This window comes from Sabethes cyaneus, chromosome 1 (assembly GCF_943734655.1).
Source record: "Sabethes cyaneus chromosome 1, idSabCyanKW18_F2, whole genome shotgun sequence".
Classification (NCBI taxonomy): Eukaryota; Metazoa; Arthropoda; class Insecta; order Diptera; family Culicidae; genus Sabethes; species Sabethes cyaneus.
In genome coordinates, this window is record NC_071353.1 from 67,992,869 (window position 1) to 68,014,966 (window position 22,098).

At 40.0% G+C, this 22,098-nt stretch overlaps 1 protein-coding gene across 1 annotated transcript in view; it reads left to right on the forward strand.

Moving 5' to 3' along the window:
* Positions 1–10,244, forward strand: part of LOC128744562 (zinc finger protein 878-like) — a 77,549-nt gene extending 67,305 nt beyond the window's left edge. Inside the window, exons 4-5 of the mRNA XM_053841660.1 lie at positions 6,353–6,475; positions 6,528–10,244. Coding sequence (XP_053697635.1) covers positions 6,353–6,475; positions 6,528–7,028 — 624 coding nt within the window. The 3' untranslated portion in view covers positions 7,029–10,244. The remainder of the gene's footprint in view (positions 1–6,352; positions 6,476–6,527) is intronic.
* Positions 10,245–22,098: the final 11,854 nt, after the last annotated feature.

Genomic DNA, 22,098 nt, shown 5'->3' on the forward strand with positions numbered 1-22,098 from the left:
GCTAAAGACAGTAACCTTCCATCTCTGCAGCTAAGATAGAAAAATCTTATTTATTGTATATGAATTTGTAAAATCAGGTTTTATATTTTTGCTCTTTTTGTAATTGTAGTATGACTTTTTCATGTATTACAAAGTTGTACAAATGATAAAAATACACAATTTTGCTGAATATAGTATACCTCTATATTTGCTTGTTTAGGAATTGTAGAACTTTGATTATAAAAAATACCCTAATTTTGACTGCGAATTACTCGACTACCAGCAGACGGATACATTTTAAACATTTTACATTGGGTAGTTTTGCTGCATACAGACACCATTTTTCCATATGGAGAAACGAGAGAAAATTCCACTTGGGGTCAATTGCGGTACACCTCGCTTGCTGATTGCTTCGTTTCTGTGATGGCGGTTTATGCTGATCTATTTTCCCAACAATTTAAATTATTAATGCATTGAACAATTATGACATTTTGCTCAGAATAAGTTTATTGAAGAATATACGTTAGTTAAACAACGGTTTGTAACTTTATAACAATATGGCGTTGAAAAACCTACACGTGTTGTACAAAATACAACAGCGTGAGTAACCGAAGGTTAATAAAAATTGATGAAAATTATTCTAGAAAACTCTATTGATGTGAATCAAATAGAATGGCATTACAGGAAATTATGCATAGTTCAAAAACCTATAAACTAGACCTTTACTAGGCAATGTATATGTTAACGAATAAAATTTCCTCTTACAACTTACTTTTATTTGCACTTACTCAAATTAATAACAACTTACTTATCCTTACTCAGCAATTTCATGAAAAAGGATCTATCAAAATTTAAAAGTGTTCCGATTTTGTTCAAAATTTGTAAACTTATTCAATTTTCAAAAATTTTATGTAAACCAACGCATTACGCAAGGTTGATTAATAGATGAATTATGTTCCGAAAACGTGTCGATTTCTATCTCAAATAGCAAGTAAGACCGTATAACAAAGGTTCCTTTCACCACTAGGTGGATTAAATCGGGTTTTTTTCAATCACACCACTTCAACTGACCCAGCGCAGGGTGTACAATCCAGCCGCGCAGAGTGCGGCTCTTGGTGTGGTAAAGCACGCAGCAAATTTATCACTCTGCGTTTGCGACTGCCTTTTGTTGGTGCGCGTAAAACACGAAAGAGCGTGTTTAGCAAAAGAGACACTGAAGGGAATTTGTGGGCGAACACACACCGCATGGCGAGTGTTGTGTTGTTTAAGAATGTGTGTCTTTTGGTCTGCGCTGCGGTTTATGCCACCTCTGCCTACACTAGCTTACAAGTAGCAACGGCAGTGCCAGTGACTATAAAATAGCACACTAGGTTCACCGTCTGCTCATTTATCGCACGATCGCACTGACGGACGGTCAGTATTTTGATTAAACTAATCCATTTCTACTTTACAGTGTTTTGGTATTTCCTATCACTCCTGTATTAGCGGGCAACCATCATCCTAGAGTATAAAGGACCGAATAGCGACATCCATCTATATATTGGCAACAGTGATTATAGTATTGATTTTTAAGAAGTGCTATCAGCTCAAACATAGTTCTTTTCAGGGCCACCAAACAATTTCAAACGGTTTTTCTCAAAACCACCATTGATTCAATGAAGAATTAAATCAGAATATTTCGCTCTTCTTTTACAAATAAACACTGAAACAATGATACTCACAGATACTCAAATATGCATATGCCATAAATGCAGTTTGCATTAGTCTTTGATCTAATGATCAGACATAAAGTTATACTTCATCGATTAAAACACGTTATCAATGTAATGAGTATTATATGACACAGTCCTACGTCACCCTTTCGTACAACCCTTAGGGCTGTATACCTTGTAGTTTTTCTCAATTTCATGTTCGTGGCATATTAGCCAATTTTTCATTTAAGGCCAGAACAGGTGACTGTCATCCGGATCGATGTTACTTGTGTCATCGCTCAAGTTGTCCAGTCAGTACTCATGAAGTGGTCGCGTCAGCTCAGACAGACCGCTTGTTCTTTTCATTTCCGACAATGAGCAAGCAACACGTTTTGATGTGTCCCGTAATAAAGTATTTTTATAGTTCGTAATGTAGTGAATTGTACGTTTTTATACAAATTCGAGAACTAATCAAGCAAATGAAACCAAATTTGGCATGTGGGGATTTTTGGAGGCAAGAATTTTTTCTGTGATGAATTAGGACCTCTCTCCTGTTTAAGAAGGGGGGGGGGGTATATAAACTCGAGAACTAATCAACCAAATGGAACCAAATTGCGCATGTGGGGATTTTCGGAGGCAAAAGAATTTTTTCTATGATGAATTAGGACCCCCTCCTCTGTTTAGGAGGAGCGGCTCTCATACAAATGAAATACACATTTCCTCATAACTCGAGAATTAATCAAGCAAATGGAAACAAATTTGGCATGTGGAGGTTTTCGGAGGCAAGAATTTTTTTTGATGAATTAGGACCCCTCCCCTGTTTAGGAGGAGGTGCTTCCATACAACTGAAATACAAATTTCCTCATAACCTGAGAACTAATCAAGCAAATGGAGCCATATTTAGTATGTGGGGGTTCTAGAAGGCAGAATTTTTTTCTGTGGTGAATTATGACCCCTTCCCTTTTTAATAGAGGGGCTCCCATATAGATGAAATTATTCAAATTTCCTTATAACTCGAGAACTAATCAAGCAAATAGAACCAAATTTGGCATGTGGGGGATTTTGGAGTCTTGAATTTATTTTATGATGGTTAGAGACCTCTCACCCCTGTGGTAGGGGTATAAGGACTTTCATACAAATAAAAGAGAAATTTTTGCGTAACACTAATCGAATTCGAGACTCTTCCATAAAAGATTAGTCAATAACAAGACCACAAAAACTATAGTTACACTAGATCATTCAGGGCGAAACGGCCGCGAGTGTTGCCGGCGACATGCCGTCGGAAGCGCCGGACCCCCTCCCCACGCAGAAATCACCACTGTCTAGGTTTATTTATCTTCCTAGGTCTACTGACCTCTATTACCTTCCTTTAGTTGGAACCGAACAAGTATGGAGAGGATCACCCCTGCACCCCTTTCTGGGTAAGCAATGAGGGGAGTTGTTTTCTACTTTACTGTGAGGAAAATTTGCAAATTTGTATATTACACTATTAACACAGGCAACGGGGGAATAGTTGAACTTTTCACCGTTGCGGACGACCAACAAATGGCGGGAATAAGTTTACTGGTCACGACATTTTCTGCCACTTTCAAAACGTCTGCAACTTGTAAATGCTTTATTATCAGTGTTCTTCTTTTGTAAACTGTAGAAAAGTTTTGCGCACATTTTTCAGCTTTTTGAAAACTCGCGCGTACCGTCCACCGATTACCAGAGGAGAAGCACTATTCAACGTAGAAACAGATCATGAAAATTTATTGTTTGTATGGTTCGTTTTAATAAAATAGATTCAGTCAATTCATGGATATAACTCCAAAATCGGTTGAGGATTGAACGTATACAATGTTTCTTCTTCTTCTTCAGCAGCATAGAGCCGGGGTGGCTCGTGCTGTTTCAAGCACTCGTCTCCATTCAACTCGGTCTTGGGCCACTCGTCGCCAATTTCCTAGTCGTCTCAGAAGTCGTATGTAGGCTGTATACATACATGAAGAATCGTATTTTTACATACATGGATACATCCTACTATCGCTACAAAGAGACTTACGTAGTCCTACGTCACCTATGCGGTCGTGTCTTATGCACAACCCCTCAGATTTTTTACGTAGGACCACGTTTTTGTTTACTATACTGGGACTGGGTAGCACTTTGTGAAAACGAAAATAGAAGTGTAACGTTTGAATGATAGATTTCAAATGCTAATAACTACTAAAATACTAAACGAAACTGAACAATTTATATGTCGTTGGATAGATAAAATGACCAGCAATTTTATGGGCAAGTAAGAGACCAATTTTAAGGAGGGAATGAGAAGGGGGGCTCCCATGCAAATGAGAGACAAATTTCCTCAAAACTCGAGAACTAATCAAGCAAATGGAACCAAATTTGGCATGTGGAAGTTTCAGAAGGCAGGATTTTTTTCTATGGTGTACTCTGACCCTTTCCCTTTCTAAGAGGCAGGAGGGGGGGGGGGGGCTCCCATACAAATGAAATACAAATTTCCTCATAACTCTAGAACTGATCAAGCAAATGGTTCCAAATTTGGCATATAGGGGTTTTTGGAAGTAAGATTTCTTTCTATGATGTACTGAGACCCCTTCCACTTCTAAGAGGGGAGCTCCCATACAAATGAATCACAAATTTTCTCATAACTCGAGAACTAATCAAGCAAATAGAACCAAATTTGGCATGTGGGGGTTATTGGAGGCATGAATTTATTTTATGATGGTTTGAGGATAAGGACTCTCATACAAATAAAACAGAAATGTTTGCCTTTGAGCCATATTTTCTGCTATGTAACAGTAAGCTGTGAAAGTAAACTTGTAAAGTCTTCTCGGAGCAAAAGACAGTGAATCGACGCCGCTAACTTACGTGCCTGTTGCCATTCTTGTCAAAAGAGGACATTCGAATGGCACGTCATATTTGCGATGAACGTGCTTTGGCTTTATTGTTATTTGTAATTAATGGCCCTTTTAAAGGGCACAAGCGAGTTAAAGTAAGATTATTGAAACATGTCAAACTACGCATAAGCATATTCAATACAAAAACCTGAGGCTGGTCATTCATTACCATTTCAACCTCTATGATGCACACAAGTGATTTTTAAAAGAAATCTTTATGTCTGATTGGTTGCACGCCTTGTACTTATGAACCCCCCCGTCCACGTATTTTCCAAGCTTCCATTGCATTCAATAAAGAATTGAATTTGAATATTTCGCTCTTCTCTTTTAAAAACTCAATCAAACAATGGTACTAACAGATTCTTATAAACATACATATGCCAGAAATGCAGTTTACATTAGTCCTCGGTCTAATGATCTGATATAGTCCTACGTCAACCTTTCGTACAACCCTTAGGGCTGTATACCTTATAGTTTCATTGATTTTATAACTTATTAAATATGCGTCCTAGCGACAAACAGTCTTCAGTGAAAATGTGTATTTTAGCATACTGTATAACTTTGTAGAACACTCGAAAGCAGTAAAACAATCTTGTGCAAAGTTATTGAGCATAATTTATATTTAAGCGCTCCTTTTTAACACATCATTATATTTCGCAACCGGTAAGAGATAGATAGTTAATGCATTCAGCAAAATTGCTTATTATAGTATGTTTTGCAACTTTTTGAAGAAAAAAAAATTTTTTGAAATTATTTAAAAAAACAAAAGTTCGTATCACCTTAATTCTGGCTTTAGTTTTCGAAAGGTCGCATAATGCATGCAAAAGGGTTGATTATGCGACCTTTCGAAAAATAAAGCCAGAATTCACGGTCACCCTAATAGTGCAGAAAGATGAGCTATATTTTATTATTAAACTTATCCGAAGACACCACCCTTGAAAAATTACGCATTTTTTTACCCAATTGCTAATGCCCACGTTTTTTCAAAATATGACCACTGCGCATCGTTTTGGCTATCTTATTCCACCAGGTCTTCCTCTGATTGATGTCTTTGACAACTTTCGTGCAAATATGTCGGCAAAAACAAATTTAAACTTGCCTCGGAACATCCCCCGGAGCCGTTGCCAAGTAAAATTTTTGGCCTGGCATTAGCCCGAAGTCAGCCTTGACATAGCTTTCATCGTTCATCAGAAGACACCCGTCGAACTTGGTTAGCACCCGGTCGTATAGCTTTCGAGCACGGATTTTGGCCACACTATTCTGTTTTAAAGTTCGGTTTGGCTGTTTGCTAGCTTGATACGACTTGATTCCTTCCCGGAGTCGAATTCTCCTCAAGGCAGCACCGAATTTTCTAGCCAAATCACGATCCGACAGATTGGGATTCCTCTTGATGGCCTTCAAAACCTTACCACGCAGTTTCGGCATTTCGGGACGACAGTTCCACTCCGATGATTAGCTTGAAGCTTCTGTATCGTCGTCAATGTTTCCTTATACCGTTCAGCTGTTCAGCTGTTTACACTTACAAAATTTCCGACACGTGGACCATCTTCCAAATCCGTCCACCAAGAGCGCCATAATATGAGCAAAAGTTTGTTCCAATTCTAAATGAAGCAAGCTTTAAAGCTCGTTTGTTATAGCTAGATTTGTGGTTCAAATTCAAACAGATTTCGATGTTAAACGTAATCAAAATTTTAGGTTGGGCATCATTTTTCTCCGTGTACATTGTCTTTATGTCTCTACTCTACGATCGTACTGCGATGTTTTATGATTCTTTCTGTAATTTTTTAGGTATTGCAAACCATTGAGTCGTACGATGTACATTTAAAAAAACACAGTCAAGAACGCAGCTATCAATGTCATTTGTGCCCGAAAAAATTCAACACGTCGTGTAATTTAATTCTACATTTAAAGGTAAAATAATTAATATAGAAATTTTGAATATGTTATAACATTATCTTCATAGGTGCACGCAAAGAACGACAATTATAAACCAGCCAAGTCGTGGGTCGAACATTATACAGTGCTAAGTCGTAATCCAATGCACTTTAAATGTAACCACTGTGATCGTTACAGTACCGACAAGGTGAACAACATGATCTCTCACCTGCAGGCTCATTTTAAAGAATATGAATGCGACCAATGTCAGCATAAATTTGCCACAGCAAAGCAACTGCGAGCACATTATACAACGCATACCGGTGAAAAACCAGAGAAATGCAAATACTGTGAAAAAGTTTTCTCTACTAAAAATAATTTACGAATACATTTAAAAGCTTCGCATCCAGAGTGGATTCCACAGCGGCAACAACAGCAACCACAAATGTCACAAGAATCGCGGTTACAGACAACCTCTCATCAGGCGCAAAATTCGATTGCACTCCAGTCAAATGTTTATGAGAATCCATCATCTGGTGGAGTGATTTTTAGTCCGCAGCTAGTAGCTCAAAGCAATGAACAACAATAATTACACGGTGTTACACGGTGTTACACGGAAAAAATACTTCTGAAATGACCTAGTGTACGTTGTTAGTAACACCTAGTACATCATAAAAACACATTTGAAATCTTCCTAACACTCCCAAAATTTCAAGTTATTGCAAAAAAACGTTTTTTGGCTAGGTGTACTCATACTATCATGAATAACTCAATAATTTTCCAAGCAATTTTAAATTTTTTATACATTTTTGGAAAGTTTAGAGGATAAGCTTTCAGGATATATATACATTTACTATGGTTCTACAAAAGTTAGACGAGATTTTTTCAATTAAATATGAAATTTAACTAAAAAATTAAAGTTTTTCTCACTTTAGGGGTCCTTAAAGTGACCTTAAAAATGACCCACATTCCTAAGCTCAACATCACTTGTTTTGTATTCAATCCTAAGACTTTGGTCAAAATTTCAGCCAAATCGCCATTTTTAAGAATTGTAGAATTGGTGCTTCCCATATATCACCCGCCTAAGCTTACAACTGAGCATCTTGTACACGATGTAAGATTAGGTGGGTGATATAGGTATGAGAAGCAACCAATTCTACAACTCTTAAAAATGGTCTCAAATTTGCAAATGTTGACCGATCAAAATTAAGGACCCCTAAAGTGAGAAAATTTTTAATTTTTTAGTTAAATTTCATATTTAATTGAAAAAATCTCGTCTAACTTTTGTAGAACCATAGTGAAAGTATATATAACCTGAAAGCTTATCCTCTAAGCCAGCGGTTCCCAACATTTTTTCGGTTCGCGTACCCCCTGACGGATTTCCCTATACTATTCTGAAGCAAACTAAAGTTTTGGCGTACCCCTAGGGGTTCGCGAACCCCCATTTGGGAACCGCTGCTCTAAGCTTTCCAAAAATGTATAAAAAACTTAAAATTGCTTGGAAAATTATTGAGTTATTCATGATAGTATGTGTACTCCTAGCCGAAAACCATTTTTTTGCAATAACATGAAATTTTGGGGGTGTTAGGATGATGTCATATGTATTTTTATGATGTACTAGGTGTGACTAACAACGTACACTAGGTCACTTGCAAAGTATATTAAAAAAATTTTTTTTTGTCACACCGTGTTATTGCGACATTTACACCGATTATCACCCCGATTATCACAGTCGAATCTTGCACATAATTTCGCTCAAGGAAAACGAATTGCAAAAGAAGGACAAGAAGGGAAAAGAAGTGAATCCCTAGGACAGGACATGCCAAGTGCTAATCGCGGCGTTAACCCAAAATTGACTCAATTTCTGATAGACTGGGCCTGTAAAATATAACGCGGCATCACTTTCAGTGTTGCAGAAACTCATTATAGTGGGAATACGAAGATGAGTAATTATTTCCGAATTTTAATTTCTTTTGTATTCTGTAGTTATATGCTAGTTTTGTTTGCAAACAAATTTTAATTTTCAAAATGAAAATCAAGACACGATTTTAGTCGCATAGACTACGACGTATTCCTGAGCTGCTGTTCGGCCTACGAAGTGATTCTTAGGCTGTGAACCATTTGGCAAAAATTGACAGTTTCATAGTGATTTCTCCTCGAGCGGTCAAAATCCAGTTAAGAATGCGAAACATTTCATATTGTCAATTGCATTGTCAATTGCCTCTTAGACTTTTGATATTTTATTCATAGACGTCAAAATATTTTTACACATGCATTTTCCTCTAGTTGCTTTAAAGTGTTGTAATCGACAAATGTGGCTTTAGTTTTCAAAAGGTCACATAATGCATGCAAAAGGGTTGATTATGCGACCTTTTGAAAACTAAAGACACAAATCTAAACCCCCGTTATCCATTTCGTTCTAAATTACTTTATTTACTAAACGAATCCAGCAGTAAACAGGAAACAAAAATCAACAAAGGCCTCTCTCTTCGAATGGGAAATCGAATTACAGTAAACACCCACTGCATGGAACCGACATGTCCAATAAGTTTGTAGCATTTCGTTCGTAACACTTTTTCGTCGTTTTTTATAATATTTAAAATTAAGCCATCTAGGGTAAATCATAACAGAAATGAAAAACCAATATTGACGTTTGACCACAGATAAAGTGGTTTAAGTACGCTATTCGAGTGATGATGCAGAATTAACGCGTTATTACGTCTGATGATGACCGAAGGAAAACAGTAGGCAGAAACGTCACACCAAATCAATAGTTTTTGATTTTCATCGAAAAGAATCAACAAGTTCTAATAATATAAATGATAAAGTCTCCTCGTCTCAACAAAATTTCCTAATCAAGATCGTTTTGATGTTTTTGCTTGGGAAGTACATCAGAAAGTGACAAAGGGGAGTGTTAGGGAAGTGTGCCAGAAAAATACCAAAGTTTCTTGTCCCAACAGATCGCTAATTCTTTATGGCGAGCGGATTAAACCTGAGTGAATTTGATATCTGTGTTGGAAAAGTGCGCTACAGCTGTAGTGTTCGGTTATAATTCTGTATGGATGAGCGGGTTTGCCGTTTCATTGAAAGTGCAGTGAAAAGATGTGCTGCTGATAAAATGCGATCGAATTGGTGAAATCCCTTCAACGTGGGGAACGATTGGTAAAAAAATAACCTTTAATTTTTATAAGGTAACAGGAAAGCAATAGTTTGTGTTCTCGATTTTTTTAAATTGTTTCTAAATGCACTTGTAATGCAAATGCAATGTTACTACTTTGATAAATGCTACAGAGAGCCTTAGAGGGTCGCCATCTTAAACCGAAAATTCCAATCGAACAGAATCAGTTGTCAAAAGTAAGTCCAATCGAACAGGAGACTTGTCAAAATACCGATTAGAAAGCCTTAAAAAGAGTAACGGCTAGAGAGCCTGTTAAACATAGAGAGACGCCATCTCAAATCAAGAACATTTTTTGAGTAGATTTTTCTAAATTTTTAGCAGCTTTTTATGAATTATCAAAGATAAACGCTTCAGAGGAAGGTTCCTTGAGGATGTTATTATTATATGTAGCATCGAGAAACTCGAAATCTTTAATTTAAATCGCTGGTTCTCAAAAGAATTGGCAATAATAGACAACAGCAGCATAACTATTTACGGTACGACCATTAACTGTGGTAAAATTATCATGAAAAGGAATTGCATATCCAGATTTTATAAAAGTTATTGTCAATTGCAAGGAAAATTGTACCATCCAAAGTGCGATATTGCTCATAAAAGTGCTATTTTGCATTAAATCGTTTCGGTATCTTCGGCGCACTTATTGCTTGGAAGATAACGAAAAAGTGCGCCGAAGATACCGAAACGATTTAATGCAAAATAGCACTTTTATGAGCGATATCGCACTTTGGATGGTACAATTTTCCTTGCAATTGACAATATTTATTCCAAATGCCTGTTGATCACAGAATAATCTGTGCGTGCGGCAACACTGACATACGCAGCTGCATTGTTGCTAGATTATTTGTTTCAGATGGCGACTCTCTAAGGCTCTCTAGCTACATACAACTCATGTAGCATGTATTGTTGTTGCAGTTGAAAACCGTAATAATCACCGTGTGACATTTGGTTTTATTCTTGTTTTGTGTGTCGCATAGTGATGCGCATTACATGCGATACACAGACTAAAGAATAAGGGTATCGCCAGAGTGCAAACGACCTGCGATGCAGCAAAGCAACTTTTCGTGCTGCAGTTTTATGCTCAATCATTTTTCGTCCGAACTAGGACTGTGCATTTAGCAATATGTGAGCGAAATCGCATTGCGTCGTACTCTCTTTTACTCTGTACGGAACCTCAAACAGAATATCGCACGTAGATTATTACGGAGTAAACGCGACACGACTTCGCTCACTTTCGTTTAAATACGCAGCCCTGCTTCCGGCGAAAAAGTGCTGCGTATTTAAACGAATGTAAGCGAAGCTGCGTCGCGTTTATTCTGGGGGTACCCTTACGGTTTTTAACTGCAACCACAATATATTTGCTGTATTTAGCATGTATACATAACGAAACGTATTAAATTGCATCACACAAAATTGTTTCACAAAATTCGAGTTTTTATTCGATTAGCATCAAATTTTCAGGGTATTAAATGAAGCAATTTAACTTAGTTTTGTGTCTTTATTATATTTTATTACGCCCCCGTATCCGAATGCCCGTACTTTGGCCTTAACCCTATCCATGAGTTTTGGCACAACCTCAAATACATGTTTTGCATATTTACCCATGCTTTTTTCTTTTCTTCAACAGTTTTGACTACTTAAGGAGATTTTAGAAGATTCAGCTTCATAATAGCATTTTTTTTTTATTGGCCGCCGTCAGTGTAATTGAGGGGTTAAGAACTTTCGGCACGAAATGGCATGGCATGGAACCCAATTCGGCCAGAAGGTCGTTGGATAGTTGAGAGACTTTAGAAGAGGAAGAAGTCGCTTTTGGAGACACACTTTCAAATACACCTGTCGATTCATGGTATCTGTGGTCACGAAAGGTATGGAAAGCGAAGTCCACTTTGCTTTGCTTGCCAAATAAAGAATTTTTTGACAAACTTAGGGTACCGTCAGAGTAATCGCGACAGCGACGCGATGCGACTTCGCTCACATTCATTTAAATACGCAGCTCTTTTTCGCCGGAAGCAGGGCTACGCATTTAAAACATTGTGAGCGATGTCGTGTCGCGTTTACTCTGTACGGGGCCTTAGGGTACCGCCAGAGTAAATGCGACAGCGACGCGACGCGACTTCGCTCACATTCATTTAAATACGCAGCTCTTTTTCGCCGGAAGCAGGGCTACGCATTTAAAACAATGTGAGCGAAGTCGTGTCGCGTTTACTCTGTACGGGGCCTAAGGCTCTCATGTTGCTAAATGCACAGTCCTGCTTCCGCCGAAAAAGGGCTGCGCGTATAACTACAGCAAGAAATGTCGCGTCGCGTCGCGTGTCGCTTGCACTCTGGCGGTACCCTTAGACTTCTTGTTACGACCACACTTATAAAGAAGACATGACCGTTTAGCTTCAGAGGTCAGAATGCACTAATCTAATAATTACTATTGTTGTTTAGAGTTGATCCTGCTTGATCATCTCCTCTCATCTCACCCTTTAAAAATTAATATTTACAGATTGTACACCATTCCCCAGAAAGCACCATTTTCCAGAAAATCATTCTCCCGAATATACCATTTACCAGAATGTACCATTCCACAGAAAGACACTCCCCAGAACGAACCATTTCCTAGAAAACCATTCCCCAGCAGGGCTGTCTATTTTTTTTACACTCAGTGCACCTATTTTGCTTTTTTGGCAGTAGCACCTCAGCCAAACAAAATTCAAAAATGTTATGTATGGGGCATTTATAGAGTCGATTATTATCCATAAGATGGCTGAACTAAGTATTGCTCTATCTTAAGTATTTATGGCGCACTCCTAGTTCACACTGGGCGGTGCACCCAGAGCGCTCTCTGCGCACCATCTGCGCGCTGCGCGTGAAGTTAGAGTGTGCCGTAAATACTTAACATAGAGCAATGCTTAGTTGATTAATCATATGGATAATAATCGACTCTATAAATGCACCATACATAACATTTTCGAATTATATTTGACTGAGGTGCAACTGCCAAAAAAGCAAAATAGGTGCACTGAGTGGGTTCTATGACATTTGCCCGAAAACCATTTCCCAGAATTTTTTGCCAGAATGCAATTTGCCCGGAAACCATTCCCAGAAAGTACCATTTCCCAGAAACAATTTTCCCAGAATGTACCATTCCCCAGAAATATTTTTCCCAGAATATACCATTCGCCAGAAAACCATTTCCCAGAATAGATTATTCTCCAAAAAATTTAATAAATGGAACCATTTTTCGCATTTTGGTGAAAACCATCTTGCGGAATATACCAATCTGTGTCGTACGACTTTTCCCCGAAAACGATTTTCCATTTTCCAGAGTATTCTATTTTCCTAAAAAACCTTTACGCGTAGTACAAAGCAAAGCCTTGGATTATAAACTTCATAAGACTTGACCGTTCTTTATCGACAGATTCCGCAATCGGTAATTAGGGTACAGGATAATTACGGAGCTAGTGTAACGATCCTCCTGTCTATATAGCAGTGTTACGCGCAGTACAACTCTCCCGAATAGACTGTTTCATCTCTTTGCCCTGTTTCCCCGTTTTCCCGATATTTTCTTTCCCGAAATTATATTTTTCCTGAAAACTTTTCTCGAATAATATACATTAATCTTATATATAAAAATGGATTTCTGTCTGTCGGGATGTTCCTTATAGAATCAAAAACTACTTAACTAATCGACGTGAAAATTTGCATGTAGAGGTTTTTGGGGCCAGGAAAGGTTTTAGTGATGGTTAGAGACCCCTCCCCCCACTAAGAGGGGGGGGGGGGCTCCCATACAAATGAAACATTTCTGCATAACTCGAGAACTAATCAAGCAAATAGAACAAAATTTGGCATGTGGGTGTTTTTGGAGACAAGAATTTATTCTATGGTAAATTGGGATCCCTCCCCTCTTTAAAAGGGGAATTGTGACTCCTCTTCCCTTTAAGAGGGGGGGGCTTCCATACAAATGAAATACAAATTTTCTCATAACTCGAGAACTAATCAAGCAAATGGAACCAAATTTGGCATGTGAAGGTTTTCGAGGGCTAGAATATTTTCTATGGTGAATTAGTACCCCTCCACTTTAGGAGGGGGGGGGGGCTCCTGTACCAATGAAATGCAAATTTTCTCATAACTCGAGAACTAATCAAGCAAATGGAACCAAATTTGGCATGTGGGTATTTTTGGAGACAAAAAATTTTTTTATGATGAATTGGGACCCCTCCCTGCTGTAGGAGGGGGGGATCCTATACAAATGAAATACAAATTTCGTCATAACTCGAGAACTAATCAAGCAAATTGGAACAAAATTTGGCATGTGAAGGTTTTCGAGTGCAAGAATATTTTCTATGGTGAATTAGGACCCCTCCGCACTTTAAGAGGGGAGGCTCCTATACAAACGAAATACAAATTTCCTCATAACTCGAGAACTAATCAAGCAAATGGAACCAAATTAGGCATGTGGGTGTTTCTGGAGACAAAAATATTTTTTATGACGAATTGGGACCCCTCCCCACTTTAGGAGGGGGGCTCCTATAAAAATGAAATACAAATTTCCTCAAAACCCGAGAACTAATCAAGCAAATGGAACAAAATTTGGCCTGTGAAGGTTTTTGGAGGCAAGAATATTTTCTATGGTGAATTAGGACCCCTCCCCACTTTAAGAGGGGGGCTTCTACACAAATGAAATACAAATTTCCTCATAATTCGAGAACTAATCAAGCAAATGGAACCATATTTGGCATGTGGGTGTTTTTGGAGGCAACCATCTTTTCTATGATGAATTAGGACCCCTTACCTTTTTAGGAGGAGGGGCTCCCATACAAACGAAATACAAATTTCCTCATAACTCTAGAACTAATCAAGCAAATGGAACCAAATTTAGCATGTGGGTGTTTTTGCAGTCAAGAATATTTTCTATGGTGAATTAATACCCCTCCCCACTTTAGGAGGGGGGCTCCTATACAAATGAAAAACAAATTTCCTCATAACTCGAGAACTAATCAAGCAAATGGAACCAAGTTTGACATGTAAGTGGTTTTGGAGGTAAGATTTTTTGCTATGGTGAATTGAGACCCCTCTCCTGTTTAGAAAGCGAGTTATGACCCATCTCCCCTTTGAGAGGGTGGGCTTCCATACAAATGAAATGCAAATTTCCTCTTATCTCGAGAACTAATCAAGCAAATGGAACCAAATTTGGTATGTGGGGCTTTTGGGGGCAGAAATTTTTTCTATGATGAATTAAGATCCCTCCCCTGTTTAGGAGGGGGGGGGGGCTCCCATACAAATGAAATTCAAATTTCCTTATAACTTGAGAACTAATCAAGCAAATGGAACCAAATTTGGCATGTGGGAGATTTTGGAGTCTTGAATTTATTTTATGATAGAGATCTCTCACCCCTGTGGTAGGGGGATATGCACTCTCATACTTGTTTACTTGCTACTTGTTTACTTGTTTATTGTCCAGTAGCGTAAGATTAATATCTTTAAATCAAATAAAAAAGAAATTTTTGCGAAACTCAAAAACTAATCGAACTCGAGAAATTCGAGACTTCCATAAAACATTAGTCAATAACAAGACCACAAAAACTATCGATAGTAACACTAGATCATTCAGGACGAGACGGCCGCGAGTGTTGCCGGTGACCCGCCGTCGGAAACGCCGCCCACTGGCATTTTATACTGCACGTTGTTGTTAGCTTTTTGACTGCATAGGTGTTGTAAATTGGCATCCAAAATTGTATTCAAATTCTTCGTGTCGGTAATTAGCTGTAAATTAGCATTGTCAGCACTGTAAGAAGGTTATCAGTAAAGTAGCTGTATATTTTGCCAAAATAGCATTTAAGGCAACTTAAATGCTTATTGGCCTACTTTTGAATAGCATTGGTGATGCTTATTGGTTACCTGGGATACTTTCATAGTTACGTAACTGCCAAAATGAATTATCTAAGGTTGAACTCAGAAACTTGCAAAACTCGAGATTGTGACAAAGATCATCCGAGATTCATGATTTATGTACAACACAGGTTAATTTGTGGCAATACGAGGTTTGTCGGGTCTGCTAGCAAGAATATATTCTTAAGGTTAACATTGACCGTCATAAAAACAATTCAAAGTTAATCTTTTGCGTTTAAGCAGATTATGGGATAACGAAGAAAAGAAAAAAGCATTTCTCAACATTTACTGCTTATGGTATATGGTTTATTACGGTATTTATTTGCATTGGTTAGCGGGACATTGGATTTTACGTGGCCATACACAAAAGAAAATATAATATAGAATAATATTACTTGCACTACAAATCCTTTTTTCTTTCCCTTAAATGTAAATAAGTTATGCTCATTACAAGGTGTGACTTATTTACCGTCTTAGTAGCAAGTGTTTCCTAGATGGTTCAGGGCGAGACGGCCGTAGGCCGCGAGTGTTCGCGGGCGACCCGCCGTCGGAAGCGCCGACAGCCCCCCGCACAGATCACCTCAATTTAGGTGCAAGCATTTTTCTAGGTTTATTGACTAGTAGGAGCTATCCCCTTTTTTTTAGAAGGGGATTTGACTACTTTGTCCATTAATTTGAACTTTTGTAGTATAATATCCCTTAGTTGAGTCCGAACGAGTGATAGCGAGCAAGGACAGCATATACTCAATAAGTAGGCCCAACAAGCTGTCGCACTTTTCGAGCAGTAATAGTTAAATCCAAATTACTACAAGCTGATTTTAGGGAAACTGTTAATAGGAAATCATTCGAAAACTAGACAGCAAGAAACATTTTTATTGTTTCAAGTATTTATTATAAACTTGATCCATGTATCCAGCTTTTTACGAGCCATAATGGCGGACCTGTTTGTAATTGAACGGCATTTTTGACATTTCAGTAATACATCACACGGCTTGTTTCCGCATGTTGGCGGTAAAACTAAAGGAACTTGCGGAAACAATGTACTCTTTTTCGGAAGTTTCCTTCTTACTCCATATCAGGTCAAGAACCAATAAAACGCTTAATTGTTTCAAATTTCTGGTTAGCTCATGCAAATACATGTATTTTGGGGTATGGTCCATTCTGGTGAAGTTTCCTGGGAGACAGGATAATTTTCTGGGAAATGATTCATTCTGGGGAATGGTTTTCTGGAAACTGGTTCATTCTGGCAAATAATTTTCTGGCAGGTGGTTTTCGGGCAAATGTCATACAATCCACTGAGTGCAGAACAGCCCTGTTCCCCAGAAAACCATTCCCCAGAAAGTTAGAAATAAAATAGGCTGGCTTACAACTGGAAGCAAAATTAGAAAACGAAGGTCCGTGTCACCGTGTCCCCAATACCCCGAACTCCACATACCCGGATGTATCAGGTATCAGCATCTTTAGCTCGAGCAGCACGTTCCCCACAATCATGTGGAAGATTTGTGCCTTGCCCATCTTGCCCGGGTAATCATTTACCTGATGAGGACGGGAAGGAAAACAGGAAGGGGTGGATGAGGAATTTGGACAAACACAAACACATACATACCGAGAAATTTTTGTACCCCCGAGAGGATACTGCAATCCTTGGTAGTTAACTTATCAATAGTACACCCTCTGGGGGGTATTACTTACTTAGGTGGCTTGGCGTCCTAAGACAAAGCCTGTTGAACAAAGTTTCTCCATGTAATTCGGGCTATCGCTCTCCAATTCTTTGGACGCCGAGTACTCTCCGCCAGATCTCGCTCCTGGTCTAACCATCTTGCTCGCTGCGCTCCTGGTCATCTTGTTCCTACCGGGTTTGAGGCAAACACCATCTTTGCAGGGTAGTTGTCCGGCATTCTTGCAACATGCCCTGCCCATCGTATCCGTCCAGCTTTAGCCACCTTCTGGATACTGGGTTCGACATAGAGCTGTGCGAGCTCATGGTTCATCATCCGCCTCTATACTCCGTTCTCCTGTACGCCGAAGATCGTACTTAGCACTCGTCGTTCGAAAACTCCGAGCACTCGCAGGTCCTCCTCGAGCATTGTCCATGTTTCATGCCCCTAGAGAACAACCGGTCTAATAAGCGTCTTGTACAGGGTGCACTTTGTACGGGGACTTAGTCTGCTCGACCGCAATTGCTTGTGGAGCCCATAGTAAGCACGACTTCCGCTGATAATATGCCTCCGAATTTCACGGCTGGTATCATTGTCCGCCGTTACCAGTGAGTCAAGAGTCAAGTCAAATTCGACTACCTCAAACTCTTCGCCGTCGATCAATATACTACTGCCCAAGCGGTGTCGTTCGGCCTCGGTTCCGCTGGCCAGCGTGTACTTTGTTTTAGACGTATTTACCTTTAACCCAATCTTTTCTGCTTCGCGCTTGAGTCTGGTGTACTGTTCAGCCACCGCCACAGATGTTCTGCCGATAATATCCATGTCATCGGCAAAGCAGACGAATTGACTAGATTTGTTGAATATCGTGCCCCGCGTGTTGATATCCGCTCGGTTCATAACACCTTGTAGCGCTATGTTGGACAGCAGGCATGAAAGACCATCACCTTGACGAAGCCCTCTGTTTGATTCGAATGAACTTGACAATCCACCCGAAATCCGAACATAGCACTGTGTACCATCCATCGTAGATTTAATCAGTTTGATGAGCTTCTTGGGGAAACTGTTCTCGTCCATGATTTTCCATAGCTCTTTCCGGTCGATGGTATCATATGCGGCTTTCAAGTCAACAAATAAATGATGCGTGGAAACTCTGTATTCACGGCCCTTTTGGAGGATTTGCCGCAGTGTAAATATATGATCCGTTGTAGACCTACCTTCGATGAAGCCGGCTTCATCGGATAAGTTCCCACAAATCTATTCGCAATTGGTGATAGTCAACGGAAAATGATTTGGGACAGCACTTTATAGGCGGCATTGAGAACGGTGATCGCTCGATAGTTTTCACAGTTCAACTTGTCGTCCTTTTTATAGATCGAGCAGATAACCCCATCTTTCCACTCCTCCGGTAGCTGTTCCGTATCCCAAATTCTAACAGTTGGTGTAGACAAACGGCCAGCTTTTCTGGTCCCATTTTAATAAGCTCCGCTCCGATGCCATCTTTTCCAGTTGACTTGTTGTTCTTTAGCTGCATGATGGCCTCCTTAGCTTCGCCTATCTTTGGGGCTGGCACCTCTTCCCCGTTTGTTGCACCGTCGAAATCGCTTTCCCCGCTGCCATGGTTCTCCGCCTGGGCGCCATTCAGGTGTTCGTCGAAGTGCTGCTTCCATCTATCGACCACCTCACGATCGTCCGTCAGAATACTGCCAGTCTTATCCCGACACATTTCGACTCGCGACACAAAGCCTTTGCGGGATCCGTTCAGTTTCTGGTAGAACTTTCGTGCTTCCTGAGAACGATGCAGCCGCTCCAACTCTGCACATTCCTGCTCTTCCAGGTAGCGCTTTTTCTCCCGGAAGATTTGGTTTCGCTGCATCTTCTTCTGTTTGTGTCTTTCCACGTTCTGACGTGTGGCACTGCGCACCTTAGCCGCCCGCGCAGCGTTCTCCTCATCCATCACCCTCCTACATTCATCGTCAAACCAATCGTTCCGCTGATTCCGGGCCACATGCCCGATGGAGCTCTCCGCTACACTGCTGATGGCTGTTTTGATAGTGTTCCAACAGTCCTCGAGAAGGGCTTCGTCCAGCTCGTCCTCTTCTGGCAGCGCAGCTTCGAGTGAATGCGCGTAGTTTGCGGCGACGTCTGGCTGCTTCAGCCGCGCGAGATCTAACCGAGGCTGGCGTCGGTACCGAATGTTGTTCACAACGGAGAGTCTTGGGCGCATCACTAAGTAGTGGTCCGAGTCAACGTTAGCGCTTCGATAGGATCTGATGTCGATAATGTCTGAGAAGTGCCGACTGTCGATCAAAACGTGGTTGATCTGTGATTCTGTCTGATTTGGTGACCTCCTGTTGTACTTGTGAAGGATTCTGTACTGGAAAAAGGTACTACGTACGGCCATGACCCCTGGGGGGTATACTCATGATAAATAAGAGCCTCTAGCTCAATATCGCTTTCGGTAAGAAACATCAAAATGTCTCGTAATTTTAGTTTTCTAAAATACGATTCATTTAAGACGTAGGATCCAAAGATCCTATGACGCAATTGTACTACTGCAGGACAGTTGCAAATTACGTGATATGGTGTACCGTAGTCGGATTTTCATAAATTACAATGAAACGATTCAGCTCGCTGAATCATAGCCATATGATAATTTAGTCTGCAGTGACCAGTCAGTGATCTGACAAGAATACTGCAATTTACCTTTGAGTGTTGCAAAAGAAATTTCGCAACCTTCTCACAAGGCTTAACAATAAAACTTTTCGTTTGACGACAAGTTTCAAGATTTTCCCAATAACGTTCATGTTCAGATGAAAACCAAGATCGAATCTTTTGTTTTATCCAACATGCTGCAATTGGTAAAGTATGTTCCGGTCCGAAAACCGACTTTTCTGCTCCAGATCCTGCTAGTTCATCAGCCCATTCATTTCCGGTTATACCAGAATGGCCAGGAACCCAAACCAGATGAACGGCATTTAGAATGCTTAGTTCTTCTAATTGGGTGTGGCAGGCGATGACTCTTTTAGATTTAGAATTTGCCGCACAAAGGGCTTTTATCGCGGCTTGACTATCAGAACAGAAGTAGACAATCTTGCCTATCAGTTCTTTCTAAAGTGCAAACTTAGCTCCGCACATAATTGTACAGCTTGAAAAACAGCGCAGTAACTACCCAACGAATAGAATTCCTCCAATTCCAGCTCACGGCAGTAAACACCAGCACCCGCGCGACCTTCGTACAAGGAACCACATGATCGGAAATAACAGACACATGATCGGAAATTTTCCTTTCCATGCAGCCTGACATCCACTCCTCTCTAGGAGGAAAATCACTTGAGAAAGCCCTATACGGGAAAGTACGCATGAACGTTACATCGCTAGGAGCAAGGGCAAACTTGTCCTCAGCAACAATTTGCGACCACAATCGAGTATGACCAGTGGAATCGTTCACAGGCTGCCAAAGGCCAATCTCATGTAGTCGATAAGCACATATTAGTGCCTCTTGCTTCAGGTGGAAGTGTAGAGGTTTAATATTGAAAATACCTTCTAGGGCGGCAGTGGGAGTTGCAGTAAATGCACCAGACATTGCCATTAAACACATCCTTTGAAGATGGTTTAGCTTTGTCTGGACAGTCACAACTTCTCCTCTCTGCCACCTTACAAGACAACCATACGCCAGTATTGGTCTGACAACGACCGTGTATAACCAGTGTATGTATTTGGGTTTAAGCCCCCAAGAGTTGCCAATTGCTCGTCTACATTGCCCAAAGGCCATGCCCGCTTTTTTAATTCAATCAATATTTGTGGACCAGTCAAGCTTGGAGTTGAGAATCAACCCCACGTACTTCATCTCGTTCACAACATCAACATCCGAATCGTAAAAGCGCAAAGCGCGAGCTCCATTGGTACGTCTTGAAAATAAGACGATGTTTTACTCGGATTTACCGAAAGTGCAGTTTCTCGGCACCACGTTTCCACGATGCGTAGTGCCTGCTGCATTAATTCAAATAATGTGCTTATGCACTTTCCAACTACTAGGATGAGATAGTCATCCGCAAAACCAAATGACGGATAGCCTAGACCATTGCGTTTCCTCAGTAGGATATCCGCCACAAGGTTCCATTAAAGAGGCGAGAGAACGATACCTTGTGGACATCCACAAACACTTTGCTTCCAAATGCTTGCTTGCCGTAAGGACGAAAAAAGCAATCGGTTACTAAGCATTTGTTCTATCCACTTTATGATTATTGAAGGCACATTATGATAACGAGCAGCCTCCAAAATTGAAGCGAAAGATACGTTATCAAACGCGCCTTCAATATCCAAAAAAGTTCCTAAGCAAGATTCCTTTTGTGAAAATTCAACATCAATTTTATTTACCACATCATGTAATAAAGTGGTTGTAGACTTGCCACTTTGATAAGCATGTTGTGCTGAATGAAGAGGAACTTCTACTAAGCTTGTTTCGCGGATGTGGTGATCAACAATCCGCTCAAGTGATTTAAGCAAGAAAGACGTTAGATTGATTGGTCTAAAACTTTTTGCTTGCTCGCGCGTCCACCTTTAGGAATAAACTTAATGGTTATTATTTCACGCCATTGAGTTGGGATGTACCCAATAGCAATACTACACACAAACATCCTTCTCAGAATGTGTTTGTACTTGAGTCCTTTCTGCAGTAGAATAGGGTATATTCCATCTGTTCCAAGAGATTTGTATGGAGAGAAGCTGTTCATGGCCCACTCAATCGCTTCAGTTGTGACAAGTCTCCGAGCAAAAGCCCATTCGTCTAAGCCACCTAAAACGATTTCTGGGTCGTTTCGAACTTCAGCTTCCACACAGTCTGGAAAGTGACTATAAAAGAGACAATTCAGGATTTCATTGTCATTCGAACAGTATTTGCCGTTCGAACTTCAAATGTTATTAACCTGATAATCTTTCGATTTTGACTT